General features: G+C 37.2%; 1 protein-coding gene across 1 annotated transcript in view; it reads right to left on the bottom strand.

Moving 5' to 3' along the window:
• Positions 1–19,047, bottom strand: part of LOC102803203 (voltage-dependent T-type calcium channel subunit alpha-1H-like) — a 264,401-nt gene that overhangs the window by 10,282 nt on the left and 235,072 nt on the right. Inside the window, exons 28-32 of the mRNA XM_085502864.1 lie at positions 18,571–18,641; positions 16,224–16,302; positions 13,191–13,312; positions 12,651–12,920; positions 7,327–7,507 (exon numbers count right to left, since the gene is read on the bottom strand). Coding sequence (XP_085358990.1) covers positions 7,327–7,507; positions 12,651–12,920; positions 13,191–13,312; positions 16,224–16,302; positions 18,571–18,641 — 723 coding nt within the window. The remainder of the gene's footprint in view (positions 1–7,326; positions 7,508–12,650; positions 12,921–13,190; positions 13,313–16,223; positions 16,303–18,570; positions 18,642–19,047) is intronic.

Below are 19,047 nucleotides of genomic sequence, written 5' to 3'. Positions count from 1 at the left end.
AGGTAAGTTGCAAATTAGAAATATAGATCTTATTTGAAATCATTTAGACAGATTGCTGTATGTCTATACAGACGTATAATATTCTATTTGGATATATTTGATATAGATGTAATTGTCTTCAGATCACATTATTCACTGGAAACATTTATTGTATTCATAATATCAATTTTCTTCACAGGTAGTGGATGCTGTCAAATCTGTAATAATGGTTGGTAGCTTCGAAAAGCGCATTGAACCTCCAAGAGAAAAAAAAATTCAATGGACTGCACCTATTTCCAGGAACAATCTGAAACTCTTAGATCCATACCCAAAACTGAATAGACAAAAGGCAGAGGTGACTACTCTGAAAGAAGAGCGATTAAAAGTCATACAGCTACTGCTTGCTGCACATTCAGGACGTGAAATCAACAAAGATGTATTTTCACACGAGAGCAGCTCCAGCCCACCATAAATTTCTCGCAATGGACATATGTTCCATGGTACTAAAGCTGACATCCTAACACTCTTAGAGGGAGAAGCTCCTCTTGGGCCTTTAACTCGTCCTCCAAGTGATGCTGCAGTACTGGATGGTCCAGCAATTGTGCAACTTATCAAGCCTGGGAGTTCCATGACAATAGGTGATTACATTCATGGCAAAGTGTTTCCTTACTTATTAGCTTGGCTGGAAAATCTTGCAAGACTGGACATTATATGGGACATCTATAAGCAAGACAGTTTAAAAGCTGGCACCAGAGAGAATCGAGGCACAGGTATACGCAGACGTGTCACCCTCCAGACCAAGGTACCTGGCAACTTCACAGGATTCCTGCGAGTTGATGCCAACAAAACTGAATTGTTCACACTCATCAGTGATGAAATTGAGAAGATGAAACTTCCACCAGGGAAGCAGCTGATATCAACTTGTGGTACCAATGCTGTCAGCACTCCACCTAGTGAAAACCTTGCTAATATCTCTCCTTGTTTGCATGAGGAGGCGGACACCCGCATTTTTGTCCATGTTTCAGATCAAGTTGCCATTAGACACAAACGGGTTATAATCAGAACAACTGACAGTGATGTTGTGGTGATTGGCATATCAGTTATGCAACACCTCCAGGAACTTCGTGAGCTCTGGATTGCTTTTGAATGTGGGAAAAACTTCAGGTACATTCCTGTGCATGAAATTGCCCAGCAGGTTGGCAATGCTCGTTCAGCTGGTCTTCCATTTTTTCATAGCTTTACAGGCTGTGATACTGTGTCATCTTTATATGGAAAGGATAAGAAGACTGCTTGGGCCATATGGCAGCAGAACCCAGATATTACTTGGGCGTTTAGGGCCCTCTCAGCCTCACCAAGTGATGTATCAGATTCTATCTTCTCTGCCATTCAGGAGTTTGTAGTGAAGATGTATGATCTCAGTGGCTGTGACGTTGATGCTGCTCGGTTGGAGGGTTTCTACTATAAGGTCAGTAGTTTTAAACCAAGAATTTCATGAAATATCTAAAACCTAATTTGTTGATATTGTTACATTAATGTTTCTTGTGTTTAATCTTTTCAGGGACGTGATTTCGACCACCTGCCTCCTAGTAGTGATGCGCTATACCAGCATGTTCGTCGAGCTACCTACCAAGGGGGACATATTTGGGGTAATTCACGAATCTCCTGCCCTACTATCATAGATCCATCAGAATGGGGCTGGCAGATGGTATCTAAGCGTTGGCAGCCACGATGGATATCTAAGCCAGTCATCTCCAAACAGCTAAAACAGCTTGTAAGGTGTGGTTGCAAAAAAGAGTGCAAAAATCCCTGCAAGTACTGTATGGCTGGTGTAAGCTGCACTACACTGTGCGCATGTTGTGGCAAGTGCTATGGGAGGGCATGTGGTATTCACATCTAGAACAATATTTGTGAGTACGTAATTGGTGAACAATGTAAGTAATTCCATGATTAATGTATCAAGTGGTGCTGTATAAAAGAACTAATCAGAGGTGTAATGATAACTTGCCCAATAACGAAATAAATATTTATTTAAATGAGACTGTTGTTTGTACTTTGTTTATGTTTATTATATTATAGTGTGCTACTAGTTTCATACCCGAGGATGATGAAGATGAGAGTTTAGAATCGTAGACAAAGACTGTCATTGCAAAGCATAGCTAAACATTCCAAAATAATGGTAACCTCTCTTAGGCTTCTACATTGACCCTACAGCCCCTAGAACACCATTTTATTGAATTGCTCATCATAATAAACATACATCTGGACACTAAAATAGTGAAGATATCTTATTCAGATCTAGAGATATGACTAAAATGACAAGTCATTGTCAATGACACGTCCCCGTTCCGTTCATATTTGAGTGACATATACATTCAAAGCAGATCATGACCGAAATGCACCTGCATATGTACAACACATTGTGCTAAATCTGAACAAAATCCATCCATGCATGACTGAGATCCGGTTCTGAAATTTTGATTTTGATGCATTTTCGGCCTTAAAATGGCCATCATTCCACTATTGTTAAGCAGATCATGAAACAAATGCACATCTCTATTTGTGACATGATGTACCATGTGTGTGTGAAGTTTGAACTTGATCAATCCAGACATGTCTTGGATACGGATCCAGAACTGAATTCTTTAACAAAATGGTTGCCAGTCGGCCATTTCGAACTTGATCCGATAAAAAAAAAGACATGCATCAAGGTCCTACTATGTTTAATGTATGTACCAAATTTGAATGAAATCCGTTCATGCATAACTGAGATCCGGGTCCGGAATGGTGAAAATGTGCGATTTCAATGCATTTTCGGCCTTAAAGCGGCCGCCATTTGGCTATCGTTAATGAGATCATGAAATAAATGCACATACATATTTGTGACATGATGTACCTTGTGTGTGTGAAGTTTGAACTCGATCAATCCAAGCATGTCTCATACGGATCCAGAACTGAATTCTTTTAAACAAAATGGCCGCCAGTCGGCCATTTCGAACCCGATCCAAAAAAAAAAATGACGTGCATCAAGGTCCTATTATGTTTAATGTATGTACCAAATTTGAACAAAATCCGTCCATGCATAACTGAGATCCGGGTACGGAATGGTGAAAATGTGCGATTTTGATGCATTTTCGGCCTTAAAATGGCCGCTATTCGGCTATCGTTAATCAGATCATGAAAAAAATGCATGTGCATATGTCCCATATAATGTGTGATGTATGAGTGAAGTTTGAACTTAATCGGTCCATGCATGTTCGAGATACAGGTGATCACGGACGGACGGACGGACGCATACAGGGCAAAACATAAGTCCCCGTTTTCGGACTGCGTCCGAACGGGGACTAATAAATTTTGATTAAAATTGGCCAAATTAACCTAGACCTATGCTGTAAGGATATAAATTGATCTCATGGCACCAACGTTACTATTTTATCAGATAATCTGTCATCAAAAACATACATTCAGATCCCTACATATTACAAATATCCCGACAAGAACCAGATATATTGATAAACACGTCAGGATACTATTTGCTGGTGGTGGCCATTTTTAATTTATGCAAATGAGGGTTAAAAAAGGTCACCCAAGATTGTGTCCATATCTTAAATTCTTTATATGGTCATGGACTACATTCGTGCCAAAGGAGATGTTTGTACTACAATTTGCAGGTTTTAAGCCTTGGCAAGCCCACTAAGCTCCGCTGTTAGCAATGCACATGTCAATTAAAGAACAGAAGATATCATTAGAAAATGAACAAATCTGAGAGAGGTCCACATGTAGTACCTATATGTATAATATATCAAAGTAATTGGACTTGCGGTTTTCAACAAGAAGTCGAAAATATCACTTTTTACCAAAAATTACAAAAATATTCATCAAAATTAGAGAATTAAAGATATCATCATGAAATGAACAAATCTGAGAGAGGTCCACATGTAGTACCTATATATGTAATATCAAAGCAATTGGACTTGAGGTTTTTAACAAGAAGTCGAAAATATCTCTTTCTACCAAAAATGACAAAAATACTTACCAAAATTAGAAAATTGAAGCCATCATTACAAAATGAACAAATCTGAGAGCGATCCACATGTAGTACCTATATATGTAATATCAAAGCAATTGGACTTGAGGTTTTTAACAAGAAGTCGAAAATATCTCTTTCTACCAAAAATGACAAAAATACTTACCAAAATTAGAAAATTGAAGCCATCATTACAAAATGAACAAATCTGAGAGCGATCCACATGTAGTACCTATATATGTAATATCAAAGCAATTGGACTTGCGGTTTTTAACAAGAAGTTGAAAATATAACTTTTTACCAAAAATGACAAAAATATTCACAAAAAATTAGAGAATTGAAGATATCATCATGAAATGAACAAATCTGAGAGAGGTCTACCCAAGGTACATATACACCAAGTATCAAAGCATTCAGGCTTGTAGTTTTCAAGATGTCGAAAAAGTAAAACATTGACACAGACGACGACGGACAATCACTCATATGATAAGCTCCGCTCGACAAAGTCGACAGCGGAGCTAAAAAATAAAGTGAATCTACGAGAGTAAAATGGTAGAATGTATCTTCGTTTACTTGTACTCTAGATTTTGATTTTTTTTACTACCGGGGTAATGATCAACGATTTCATGCTATAGTGTACTTTTACTTGATAAATATCATGAAGTTCATATATCTCTTTTTTACTGATTTGACTATGATGTGTTGTACTTGTTTTATGTTCTTGTACTTGTAAATTTCCCTACACGACGTTTGTAAACAGATGTTTCCACTTTACAGAACATGCCTGGTGAGACTGTGTCACAACGTGTTCTATTTATTTCCAACGCGCGTTGTCGGCGCCTCTGAATGCGTTTATTTAGTATTTTTATTTTCGAAATGTATCACTGGCTGCGTTTTTTTTGTTATGTCTCGCAAGTGAACGTCCAAGCTAACTTTGTTTGAATCAAGTATATGGAAGGATTTAGCGGAGGGCCTGTACTTCATTACAAAACTGTTGAAATACCACGAAATTAACATCACCTTATTCCTAATCAGCAAAACAGCAAGTTTGTTGTCCACGTCTTGTCTGGGACAAAATTGCTTTGAAACTAGCCATTGTTTCCATTGACTCGCGTGTGAGTTCCTGTTCAGCGAGTCTACTTGTACTGCATGATGATAACTGTACTTCTATGATTATTTCAACGCTAACATGTCCATGCTTATTTTAACAAAACATAAAACTGTTCCTACTTGTACAAGTGAAGTGGCTAGGTCGAAGTGTTTAGGGCATTGAGGCTAAGTCTTCTACTAGCATTTACCCATAAAAATTGTCTCTCTATTCCATCAAACAACGGCATTCGCTTCTTTGTTTCAATTCAAATTTGATCCGGGTTGGTGTAAATACATTCCAAGTGTGAGGGACGTCTCGTAAACATGCAAACTTACTGTATCACTCAACATGCACTTAATTTCTTTACGTATACTATCGATTCGTCTCGATGTATTATTATGGAATAGGGCTTTTTTGCTACTAGCAAATGATACATTTTACCACTCGCATATGCCGTTTTTACCACTAGCATATGGCATATTTTGCTATTTGCGACTCGCAACTTGGTACTCGCATATGGCACTTTTTCCAAGTTGTACATACCTCAGTCTACACTAAAGTAAAAGCTGTCAAAATGGACCCCTGGAGGTCTGTAGCCCCGAAATTTCTCCATAGACACCTATGTTAAAACAACATGTGAAATCTGACCACTGTCAACTCTGAACACCAAGTTTTTCACACCACACACATCGCGATCAGTGTCATCACCTTCAGTTGCAGTGAAGTGCACTGCATTATCACCTCGTAAACGAGCAAAAGACATTAAGTTTTCTTCTTTTCATAATGATTCTAATCGATAATTTTGTGCTTTCGAATGTTTCCGTAAAAGGGGCTTCAAGATTGAAATTGGTGATGGCAAAGAAGCAGACGACAACAAATAAATCTGAAATCAGAAGTTGCAGACCTACAAACACAGTGCAGCGTTGATGTACCTTCACTTTGATGAATGTATACTGACTGAAGCAACATATGACGGCGAGTGGCAGCAACAGACTGTTGAGAATTTTATTGCAGACAATGAAAACCATGAATCTACAGACAACGATAACATACATTGCAACGACAGTCTTATCAGTCAGTAATTATCAACCCCCAGACATGCTAGACATGTTGACAAGATTACAGAACTTTGCAATAAACCAAGACTCCAGTTACTTGACAGATATCCAAGTTTTCAAAATTCTAAAGGAAAACAAAATTGTTGAAAAAAGACTTTAAAGCAGTCAAAACATTGTATTTTGATTCATTGACTTAACAGCAAAATCGACTGTCTGCATAAATTATTAAAATTACATGTAGCTCATCTGAACTTACGTTGTGATGTCATTCAAGATGAATGCCTTTAGTTACATATGCGATACTTAACTGGTCTGTTCGAACAGTTATTTTAATGTTTATTGATTTCATGTACATACCATAATATTCTTGTTTCGTTTGGTAAATTATTTTATTGAAACAATACAATAAATTTAAATATAATCATGAGACAAACTCTGGCGTCTTTCATTTGTCCTGTGTTTACAGCACATGTAATTGTTGTTTCAATCAAAGTCACGCCCACCCTGAATAAACAGACTCCCTCTGAGAACCGACGATAGATCCCAGTTCTAGTTATCATCGATTTTGACAGGTTTTACTGTACATACTTACTCAGTTGAAGCAGATTACCCACAAAAGTTTGATGAGCAAGAATTCTTTTTTGATAAATTGGATTTGACAAAATAGTCAGTATGTGTTGAATGGACAGATCAAACACAGACACTCGGCACACTCGTGACCACGTGCATGGCACTAGTGACCACTTGCATGACACTTGTGACCACATGCATGACACTCGTGACCACATGCATGGCACTCGTGACCATGTGCATGGCACTCGTGACTACGTGCATGGCACTTGTGACCACTTGCATGGTACTCGTGACTACGTGCATGGTACTCGTAACCACGTGCATGGCACTTGTAACCACGTGCATGGTACTCGTAACCATGTGCATGGCACTTGTAACCACGTGCATGGTACTCGTGACTATGTGCATGGTACTCGTGACTATGTGCATGGTACTCGTGACTAAGTGCATCTGAGGAATTATATTATTTGTCTAAGTTAAACAATATCTAACTATTATTTAAATGACTGTAGTAATTGGCTAAAGATGATATAAACTAAATACTGCAATTTCTGACATATGAAATTAAAGCAGCCTGGCGAATGACACTTCAAGATAAATACCTGGAATCTGTAAATTATTGTCGATGGCAGTGCTAACATGATTGCTCCTTGGTTGGTACATAAAGCTGTCTGGCAGCGAATGGAACCTAGTGACTGGCTGCTTGACAACCAAGCTGGTCTCATTTAGATACGGCATTGATTTCACTGTTTCATCAGTCATCTCAACTATCTGATAGTCATCCTGCAGATGAAGAAGATTATTTTAATGAATTAAACAAGCCATGCATGGCACAGTCCCCATTAGTTATCGAATTTAAGATATATAGTTTTGTTTATAGTAATATAGCTGGAATATAACCATGTCAGGAATATGATTATGATGATGGTTTAACATTAAAATGATAAACATCTTGTATCTGATCGTCAAACGAGTACTTTTCCATATTGAGAGATATTGATCTGGAACAGCATTAATTGAAACAAAATCAGCCATTTTGAATACATATATAAAATTTTAACATAATCATTCAAAGTATGTCAGAGATAAGGCTCTAGAGGCCCATTCATTATAACAAAATGGCCGCCAGTCAGCCATTTTGAATCTGATATGAAAAATAAAATGACGTGCATTAGGAATCCGTAATATCTAATGTATGTAACAAGTTTGAATGAAATCCATCCATAAATGCTTGATATTTGATGATTTTTTTAGCACAAAAAAGGCCACCATTCGGTCATTTTGAATAGGATCGTCAAACCAATATATCTGTATACAGTACAGTTCTCGCGGAAGCTTTGGCTTTTGTGGCATCATTGTCGCCTACGCATGGCTTCATTGTAGCCTCAGCATCGCATCATTGTGGCATCAGCTTCGCGTCATTGACAATTGAAGCTGTGTTCGCCTCGCTTATTCTGTGGCATCATCGTGGCCTCAGCTTCGCAGTCTCATGGCATCAACATGGCATCAGCTTCAAAGTATTGCGACATGAGTATGACCTCATTATTTTCACACGGAAAAGCAGTAGAGTAAAAAAAAAAACATGTACAGATGTTTGATATGTAATCCATTTGAAATTCAAGGCGGTAAGGGGAATAAAAAATTATGACCAAGAGTAAAATGACATTTTAAAAAGATATCTTGTTTAATTATGATTTGTATCTCAGCCCAGTTTTTTTTTTTCTTTTTTTGAACTGAGGTCAAATCCCGGCCGTTTGTTAAAATATACCGATGTTTTTTAGTGAATAATTGTGAAGCCTGTCGCAGCACAGTGAATCGACGCCGAAGATTGGATGGTACGACGACCCTTAAATTAGCGTCAAATATGCTTTGTTACAACATCATTGATTTGCTGAGAGTCACCTGATCGGAACACACAGCCTGGGTCACAGAACCATATTTGTCCGTATTATCAACGGGATTTTGCGAGAGAACCACACGGTCAGTAGACATTTCAAACAAATGAAATTATTAACGAAAAACGAGATTTTTCCAGATATTTACCAACATACTGTCATACTAAATATATGCAAAATTGACAAATACACAAAGAGATATTAGGTTTTATTTTAGCCTTGGAAATATTTTCTTTCACTCAGTCCATGCGTGGGACTTCTATTTAGCTTCATGGTCCTTCGGCTTGTCTTCTCCTTGCGGGAAATAACAATAATTATACAAATCGTAAACTCAACACAGTCAGGAAAAGAAACCCAGACAACCATGTCGTACTTCTGTTGAAATACATTTTGTAGCAGTGCGTCACGTCAGAATAAGTTGTTTAAAATAAAATAGTCAATCCCAGCCAAATCTAGGTCAAAGGGTCAGATTGCTTGCATATAATTATAGATAGTTAAAACAAAAAGTATTTGAACTTTTGACGGTTGTTCAACACCCATGCACGGTTACTAAACTAGTAAATACTAAACTAGTAACTGTGATCTGTGAAAACCAAAAAATTGTTAGTAGTCCGAATTTTTGCACAGTCGAAAATAACGCGGAAATTCAACAAGTGGTTGCAAAAGCGACCGATTGGAAAGCGGAAGCGGGCAAATGAGTTCTGTACTTTTTTGTTTGATGAAGCGATGCTGATGCCACATTGTCGCCATAATGAGGCCACAATGAAACGAAGCGATGACCGCCTCAACTTTTTATGACGCGACATTGAAGCGACGCTGAAGCCATAAAAATGCCATATTGATGCGATGCTGAAGCGAAGCTGACGCTGAAGTGAAGCCAAAGCTTCTGCAAGAACTGTACTGTATCTATGACATGATGTTTAATGAATATTAAAAATTTGAACATAATCAGTCAAAGCAAGTTGGAGATATGGCTCAAGAAGCATATTCATTAAAACAAAATAGCCACCAGTCAGCCATTTTAAATCCGATCCGATGTACATTAGGAACCTATAATGTCTAATGTAAGTACTAAGTTTGAACGAAATCCATCCATAATCAAAGAAAGCTTAGAAAGAACTCCCGTGCGCTGAGAGTATTGAAGAGACATTAAAAATTAATTCAAAATTACTTGTACATGAGATATTGATGGAAAAGCTGAACACTAATTATGTAAAATCAGGTAACTAATATGAACAGAACAGAACAAAAAAATTATGAATTATTATGCTAATTAGAAAACAAGTCATTGTCAATGACACGTCCCCGTTCCGTTCATATTTGAGTGACATATACATTCAAAGCAGATCATGACCGAAATGCACCTGCATATGTACAACACATTGTGCTAAATCTGAACAAAATCCATCCATGCATGACTGAGATCCGGTTCTGGAATTGTGAAAATACGTGATTTTGATGCATTTTCGGCCTTAAAATGGCCATCATTCCGCTATTGTTAAGCAGATCATGAAACAAATGCACATATCTATTTGTGACATGATGTACCATGTGTGTGTGAAGTTTGAACTTGATCAATTCAGACATGTCTTGGATACGGATCCAGAACTGAATTCTTTAACAAAATGGCCGCCAGTCGGCCATTTTGAACTTGATCCGAAAAAAAAAAGACGTGCATCAAGGTCCTATTATGTTTAATGTATGTACCAAATTTGAACAAAATCCATCCATGCATAACTGAGATACGGGTCCGGAATGGTGAAAATGTGCGATTTCAATGCATTTTCGGCCTTAAAGCGGCCCCCATTTGGCTATCGTTAATGAGATCATGAAACAAATGCACATACATATTTGTGACATGATGTACCTTGTGTGTGTGAAGTTTGAACTTGATCAATCCAGACATGTCTCGGATACGGATCCAGAACTGAATTCTTTAAAACAAAATGGCCGCCAGTCGGCTATTTCGAACTTGATCCGAAAAAAAAAATGAAGTGCATCAAGGTCCTATTATGTTTAATGTATGTACCAAATTTGAATGAAATCCGTCCATGCATAACTGAGATCCGGGTCCGGAATGGTGAAAATGTGCGATTTCAATGCATTTTCGGCCTTAAAGCGGCCGCCATTGGGCTATCGTTAATGAGATCATGAAACAAATGCACATACATATTTGTGACATGATGTACCTTGTGTGTGTGAAGTTTGAACTCGATCAATCCAAGCATGTCTCAGACACGGATCCAGAACTGAATTCTTTAAAACAAAATGGCCGCCAGTCGGCCATTTCGAACCCGATCCAAAAAAAAAAATGACGTGCATCAAGGTCCTATTATGCTTAATGTATGTACCAAATTTGAACAAAATCCGTCCATGCATAACTGAGATCCGGGTCCGGAATGGTGAAAATGTGCGATTTTGATGCATTTTCGGCCTTAAAATGGCCGCTATTCGGCTATCGTTAATCGGATCATGAAAAAAATGCATGTGCATATGTCCCATATAATGTGTGATGTATGAGTGAAGTTTGAACTTAATCGGTCCATGCATGTTCGAGATACAGGTGATCACGGACGCACGGACGCACGGACGGACGGACAGACGCACACAGGGCAAAACATAAGTCCCCGTTTTCGGACTGCGTCCGAACGGGGACTAATTAATATGAACAAATTTTAACCCAAAATTAATCAGGCCTGTCTATTGTCCTTAGTAGAGCATTTATGTACCAAATTTTATTCAAATGTGATGATCAGTAATTGAGATATCAGTGTTAATTAATTATGTTAACTAATTGGGTTTCTGCATAGTTCTCTACTTGATATATCAAAAGCTGAAAATTAATTAATTATGCAAATTAGCTAATTAATATATACTGATATTACCCTAAAAACTATCAGGTCTGTGCAGTGTCCTATGACATCTATGTACCAAATTTCATTGAAATGTGATGATTACTAGGTACTTGAAATATCAAAAGCTGAAAATTAATTAATTATGCTAATTAGGTTATTAATATGTACTCGTATAACCCTAAAAACTATCAGGTCTGTGCAGTGTTCTATGACATCTATGTACCAAGTTTCATTGAAATGTGACAATTACTACTTGAAATATCAGTGGAAAAGCTGATGATTGATTAATCATTATGCAAATTAAGTAATTAATATTGCACAGATTTTTACCCAAAACTAATCAAATCTGCGCATTAGTTTGGAGCATCTGTGTGCCAAGTTTCATCAAAATCCAATGGGTGGTTCTTTAGATATCAGTGGAACAGTCATGGAACAGCTAAAAATCAGCTAATTATCATGCAAATTAGGTAATTAATATGCATGGATTATTACCAAAACCTAATCAAATCTGCGCATTGGCCCAGAGCATCTATGCACCAAGTTTCATCAAAAACTGATGTATGGTTCTTGAGATATCAGTGGAACAGACGGATGGACGGACACACACACACACACACACACACACACATACATACAGACACACTAACTGCAAAGACTCCCTTTTTGTGCTTTGTTTTGAGTCAAAAACAAAATGATGTGCCTCAAGGTCCCATAATGTTTAATGTATATACCAAGTTTGAACAAAATCCATCTGTAAACAGCAGAGAAATGCTTGATTTTGAAGATTTTTCAGTACAAAAAATGGCCACCATTCGACCATCTTGAATCAGATCGTGAAACAAATTGATGTACATATGTATCGGTCCAGGCATGTCTAAGATGCAGGTCTGGACGAACACACGGACGAACGGAAACACGGAAGAGTCGAAACATAAGTCCCCATTTTCGAACTGTGTCTGAACGGGAACTAATATTTTGAGAAGCAAGGTTCATCAACTACATAATGGTTAATCCATCAAAAACACATGCCTGAGATCTGGTACATTTTTACGATTTAAATGGTTGCCAGTCAGCCAAGTTTGACAAAATCAAAATAGGTGCATATGTAGCAAATAAGACTATGCGATACTGTAATTAGTAAGATTACAGGCAAAGCAATCAGTCAAACTGTTTTACCTCTTCTTGTTTCTTCTTCCGAGCAGCTTCCTCTTCAATCTCCTTTTTGACCTCCTCTTGAATTGCTTGATCTTCTTCATCATCATCTTGGTCCATTTTGTGGGATTCTTCAAGATGCTTCATCAAGACAGCAACTACTACATTGACCAATACGAACTGAGCCATCAGTACAAAACTCACAAAATAAATGGGAGAAAGTATGGGACTGGCACAACAGTTCTTCTCACACTCTGAAGAGTCGTCACATGCTGGTGCAGTCCGCAGTGTATCCTAAAAAATAATTCAGCAATAAATATTATAGTCCCCTAACAACCAACTGAAATGATTTAGCTTACATTAGTCATACAATGCAACCTTTTTACATATACCACGCATTTTCACCAAATATGATACAAATGATTGAACTAAAATGTTCATTAAACCACAGTAATACATGTATGTCATTAATCCATATAAAAGCCAAAACAAAACTAAAGCAACAAAGTTAATGTAATCTGGGATTGAATTCAAATCATAGTTAATCAATTATGATTTACTTACCTTCATTATACCATTCCAATTATCCCCCGTTGATATCCGAAATAAGGTGAGGAAGGCCATGCCAAAATTACGGAATGATGCATGCCTCCCTAAGCCTGCACACGGATTAGAGATTCTACAGTCTAGAGACAGATAAAACAAGTCATTGTTAATGACATTGTTCCCATTAAATTTTTAGTGGCTGTGTCAATTATAAACAATGAAAGATGTAAATAAATTACAGTTAAATTTAGGTATTCAATATTTTAAAAATAAATGCATGCATGTACATTGCTATATTTGGCTGCTACATTCATGTCTAGAGCAGTTCTTGGTGGCAAACAATATTTTCATTACTGACAAATTTGTTGATTACTGTAGACTACTTTATTTTCGCTTAGAATTTATTTTCGCTATTTTCGCTGGAGCGATGATTCCGTGAAAATAAAATCCAGCGAATATACTTTTTTTCCTATATTTCACATTAAACTGATCAAAAATCAGTGAAAATAAATTCCATACAAAACACCCAAAAAGGCTTTTCAGTGAAAATTAATTCCAGCGAAAAGTATTCCACAGTATTATTGGAGTTATCATGACACCAATGACGGACGACAGACATTTTTCCACTACTATGACTTTCCCCTTGCTTCATTATTGGCGAGCCAAAAACAATACTTTTGGCGGTGGTAGAGGTGACAATAGCCCAGCCCAATTTAGTCTGACCATGTCAGAGTTGCCATGGTGACCATGAATAAACATGGCCATGTTTTTGATATTTTGACATTTATGATCATGATAGAACATGATTTAAAATGCGTATGGTGTTAAAAGTCAACAAAATGAGAAACAACTGTGTGATCAAACAACACTGTCAAAATCACAACTCATTCGATCATGAAAGACCATTGAAGATAATTTTTCAGTAAAAGGTTGTGAAGCCTTTATGTAAAAATCAACACAATATAATAGAAGACAATATTATCATCACATGGTAATAGTGCCTATCATTCACCACGATCTCAAACCAAAAACTAAATTATGCATCCATAATGTGTTAATCCCTGATATGACAACTTCAGGCTGTATTAGAATGCAACAAAATTCATATTTCGAAAAAAAAAAACGGTTAAAACAGGTACTGTCACTGTAACTGCAGATATGTGCTCACCAACACACTTTGACGACATACCTCATTAGTATAAAATCAGGATTTCTCAATTTTTTTGACAGCCCGAGCCGATCACATGATAAAAAGGTTACCCCTGATATCACTTATTTGTAGAACTGATTGAAATTCATGGCATCAAAGACATGTGTTCTTTTCATTTCTGGAGCAGAGAATTTAATTTTTGTTTTGTGTCAAGTGATTATCTTTTTAACCTTGTTCCATTTTTGAAAGTTCCATGTTGTGCTGACAATGTACTATATTTTAATATTGTCATTTATATATATTATGTAATATCTGAAGAAATAAAAGTCTGATAGGTATTATGCCTCTAGTGGTAGGTATCATGCCCACTAGTGGTAGGTATAATGTCCTCTAGTGGTAGGTATAATGTCCTCTAGTGGTAGGTATAATGTCCTCTAGTGGTAGGTATAATGTCTTCTCGTGGTGGGTATCATGCCCACTAGTGGTAGGTATCATGTCCTCTAGTGGTAGGTATAATGTCCTCTAGTGGTAGGTATAATGTCCTCTAGTGGTAGGTATAATGTCCTCTAGTGGTAGGTATAATGTCCTCTAGTGGTAGGTATAATGTCCTCTAGTGGTGGGTATAATGTCCTCTAGTGGTGGGTATCATATCTTCTAGTGGTGGGTATTATGCCCACTAGTGGTAGGTATAATGTCCTCTAGTGGTAGGTATAATGTCCTCTATTGGTAGTTATAATGTCCTCTATTGGTAGGTATAATGTCCTCTATTGGTAGGTATAATGTCCTCTAGTGGTAGGTATAATGTCCCCTAGTGGTAGGTATCATGTCCTCTAGTGGTAGGTATCATGTCCTCCAGTGGTAGGTATCATGTCCTCCAGTGGTAGGTATAATGTCCTCTATTGGTAGGTATAATGTCCTCTAGCTGTAGGTATAATGTCCCCTAGTGGTAGGTATCATGTCCTCCAGTGGTATGTATCATGTCCTCCAGTGGTAGGTATAATGTCCTCCAGTGGTAGGTATAATGTCCTCTAGTGGTAGGTACAATGTCCTCTAGTGGTAGGTATAATGTCTTCTAGTGGTAGGTATAATGTCCTCTAGTGGTAGGTATAATGTCCTCTAGTGGTGGGTATAATGTCCTTTAGTGGTGGGTATCATGCCCACTAGTGGTAGGTATAATGTCCTCTAGTGGTAGGTATAATGTCCTCTAGTGGTAGGTATCATGTCCACTAGTGGTAGGTATCATGTCCACTAGTGTTAGGTATCATGCCCACTTGTGTTAGGTATCATGTCCTCTAATGGTAGGTATCATGCCCTCTGGTGTTAGGTATCATGTCTTCTAGTGGTGGGTATCATGCCCTCTAGTGGTTGGTATCATGCCCTCTAGTGGTAGGTATCATGTCCACTAGTGTTAGGTATCATGCCCACTTGTGTTAGGTATCATGTCCTCTTATGGTAGGTATCATGCCCTCTGGTGTTAGGTATCATGCCCTCTAGTGGTAGGTATCATGTTCTCTAGTGGGAGGTTTCATGTCCTCCAGTGGTAGGTATCATGTCCTCCAGTGGTAGGGTATCATGTCCTCCAGCGGTAGGGTATCATGTCCTCTAGTGGTAGGCATCATGCCCTCTAGTGGTAGGTATCATGCCCTCTAGTGGTAGGTATCATGCCCTTTAGTAGTAGGCTTATTAATAGCATCATTAATGTTAAATCAATGGTCCGTGCAGAAATCCAGGTGTTTGTGGTGTTTATACTCCCTCTTGTGTACAAAACCCTCTAGTGGTTGAGTGCCTCATAAATTATACAATGCTCTTTAGTACAGTTATCATGTGTTTCATACTGTGGTAAAGGATTGTGTCATCTATGTTAAAGAAAAAACAATGAGAATATGACATGTTCAACTTACCAAGCCTACCAAACAGCTCAACACCCAATGCAGCAAAAATAAAGAAGAGTAGAAAAAAAAGCAAGCCAAGATTTCCAACCTACAGTGAGGGAGACAAACATAAGTAATGATAACCCTATGTAGCATGTTAAATACTTGGTAATTGACACAAAGTCATTGCCAAATTTAATCAAACTTATGATTGTTCTAAGCCTCAGAAGATAAATTTCACTATAATCAACATAGTGCCTAACTAAATGTCAGATAAATCTGAATTTTTTTTTTTTTTGAGATATTGGTAGAAAAAATTTAGAACTCTTGTGTGCCATGGTAAATGAAGACATAAAATATTAATAACAACGAATTGTAATACATAGTCTTGTGAGTTATCAAGTTTAATTAATATATAAAGTTTGAACATAACCAGTCGAGGCCTGTCAATGTCAGAGATAAGGCTCTCGAATAGCATTCATTAAATTAGTGAAAATAAGCCACCAGTCAATCATTTTGTAACTGATGTGAATGTCCCATAATCTAACTAGAAAACACTGGGAGAGAAAAAAAAACATCACCAAGTAACCACAGGGAGCCCAGGAACTATAATCAACTGCAGTACGCAGTCTCTATGAGGGGGGGGGGGGGTATCGGCTGGTATCTAGTGTAAGAAATAGACAAGGGATGAAGGCTCCAGCCAGCTCACATTTTTTAAACTTGAATAAAAACACGTAAAGAATGAAAATTAAAATCTAAAAAAAATACCAGGTTGAAGAATATTAGTTGCTCCTTCAAATTTCGCCGAAGCCTTACCTACATTTTACCGATATCTGCAGAATAAATCAAGAAAACTACACAAATTTACTCCACTTAGAAATTCCTAACGGTTTGCCCGAACGCACGGCACAGTTGGAGGCGTGGCCTGTTCAGCATTTGTCAACAACCAATCACAAGACAGGTACAGCACTGGAGGATCTTCTTTGTGACAAAGTCATTCTTCAATATAACTAATTATATTTTATTTTATTTTTTTACATTTACAGTTACATGCGAAACGTAAATAAAATCAAAGGAAGCTTAGAATGAACTCCTGTGTTGGGGACACATTAAAATTAATTCAAAATTTAAGAGCTTGGCAACTAATATTTATCTGCTATTTGAGATGCACAACATGAAAACAATGTGATTCACATTATCAAAATTTATATTACATACAGAAAATACATTTAATTTTTCATCCATGGTTTTCAGTCTAATTAATCCCAGAGCACCTCTGCGATGAATTCAATTTAAATCTGATTGTTTTAGATATCAGAAATGGGCTAATAATAGATAGTCAATATAGATTTAGGTCTGTATATAGTTTTAGAACGCATATGTACAAAATTTAATTATAATGTGAAGAGTAATCCTAACTAAATTAGTAGGAAGCTGAAAAGTAAATTAGGTAATCATTAAAGATGTATATAAACCTAAAAGTAATAAGATCATCACATTGTGTTACAGGTCTGTGCATTGTCCTAGAACATCTACCGGTATGTATCAAGATTCATTGAAATGGGATAATTAGTACTTACAATATCAGTGTAAAAGCCGAAAATTAATTAATTATGCAAATTAGTTTATTAATATGCACACATTTTTACTCAAAATCTGCGCATTAGTCCAAAGCATCTATGTACCAAGTTTCATCAAAATTCAATGAATGGTTCTTTAGATATCAGTGGAACAGTCATGGAACAGCTAGAAATTAGCTAATTATCATGCAAATAAGGTAATTAATAAGCATGCCTGGATTTCAACCGAAACCTGATCAAATCTGTGCATTAGCCCAGAGCATCTATGTACCAAGTTTCATTGAAAACCAACATGTTTTTTGAGATATCAGTGGAACGGTTGGATGCACACACCCACCCACACACACACACACACACCCACACACACACACACACACACACACACACACACACACAAACAGACAGACAGACCAATCGCCAATACTCCCATTGTGTGCGTCCAAAATGAAGGGGTAATTTCATTCTAAAGTCTAACATTTCATTCCGTGAGTTTTGTGATTCAATCTACAGGAAGTATGTTGTGATAACACATATGGAAACATACATATAGCAATGATCAAAAAATAAATTGATAAATAAATAATAATGAATACATTTTTTTTGTTTTGAAGGTTCACAAATTGAATTCATTATATTTGATTTCATCTTCTGCTCCAAAATATTCATAATAATGTTGGAAACATTTCACAGGTAGGAAGACAAAGTTTTAAACAAACGAACATATTTTAATATTCTCTTTGTTTTGGTAGATCTCAGCTGGCACAATCCTATACCAGTGTTCGGTGTTAAGGTGTTACCTGAGGCAAAGCTTGCAGTACCGTGTCGAGGAGCAGTCGCACACCTTTGGCCATTTTCAGCAACTTGAGAACTGCGGAATCGGGAAAGAGCGATATCACGGCACATCAAACACAGAGCAACAGTGAGTGATCAAACAGAGACACTAGTGATGAAGTGCAGTGTGATTGGTCTCTGGTCCTACTAAGTGACCATCTATATTTGCAGGTGGATATTTTTTTAATTCAATTTGCATATTTCACAAATATTCATTTTTCTGTTGTGCATAATACATGATTCAAAGAATTGTAACCATGCTACTTTTGTAACATTTGTTCATGTCAAATCCATCATACAGCAAATAAAGATGGCCACATTATGTGTTCTACTCGTTTAGGCAAAGCTAGGAAACGACATGCTAAGTTTGCAGAGATGTTACCTCTGGAATAGCAATCATTAAGACACTTAGTAGTGATCGTAATCCTGTCATCGTCCGCATC

Source organism: Saccoglossus kowalevskii, chromosome 8 (genome assembly GCF_978046115.1).
Source record: "Saccoglossus kowalevskii chromosome 8, keSacKowa6.1, whole genome shotgun sequence".
Taxonomy (NCBI): Eukaryota; Metazoa; Hemichordata; class Enteropneusta; family Harrimaniidae; genus Saccoglossus; species Saccoglossus kowalevskii.
Note: the sequence above shows the minus strand (reverse complement) of the source record. Positions and strands in the feature narration are given on the sequence as shown.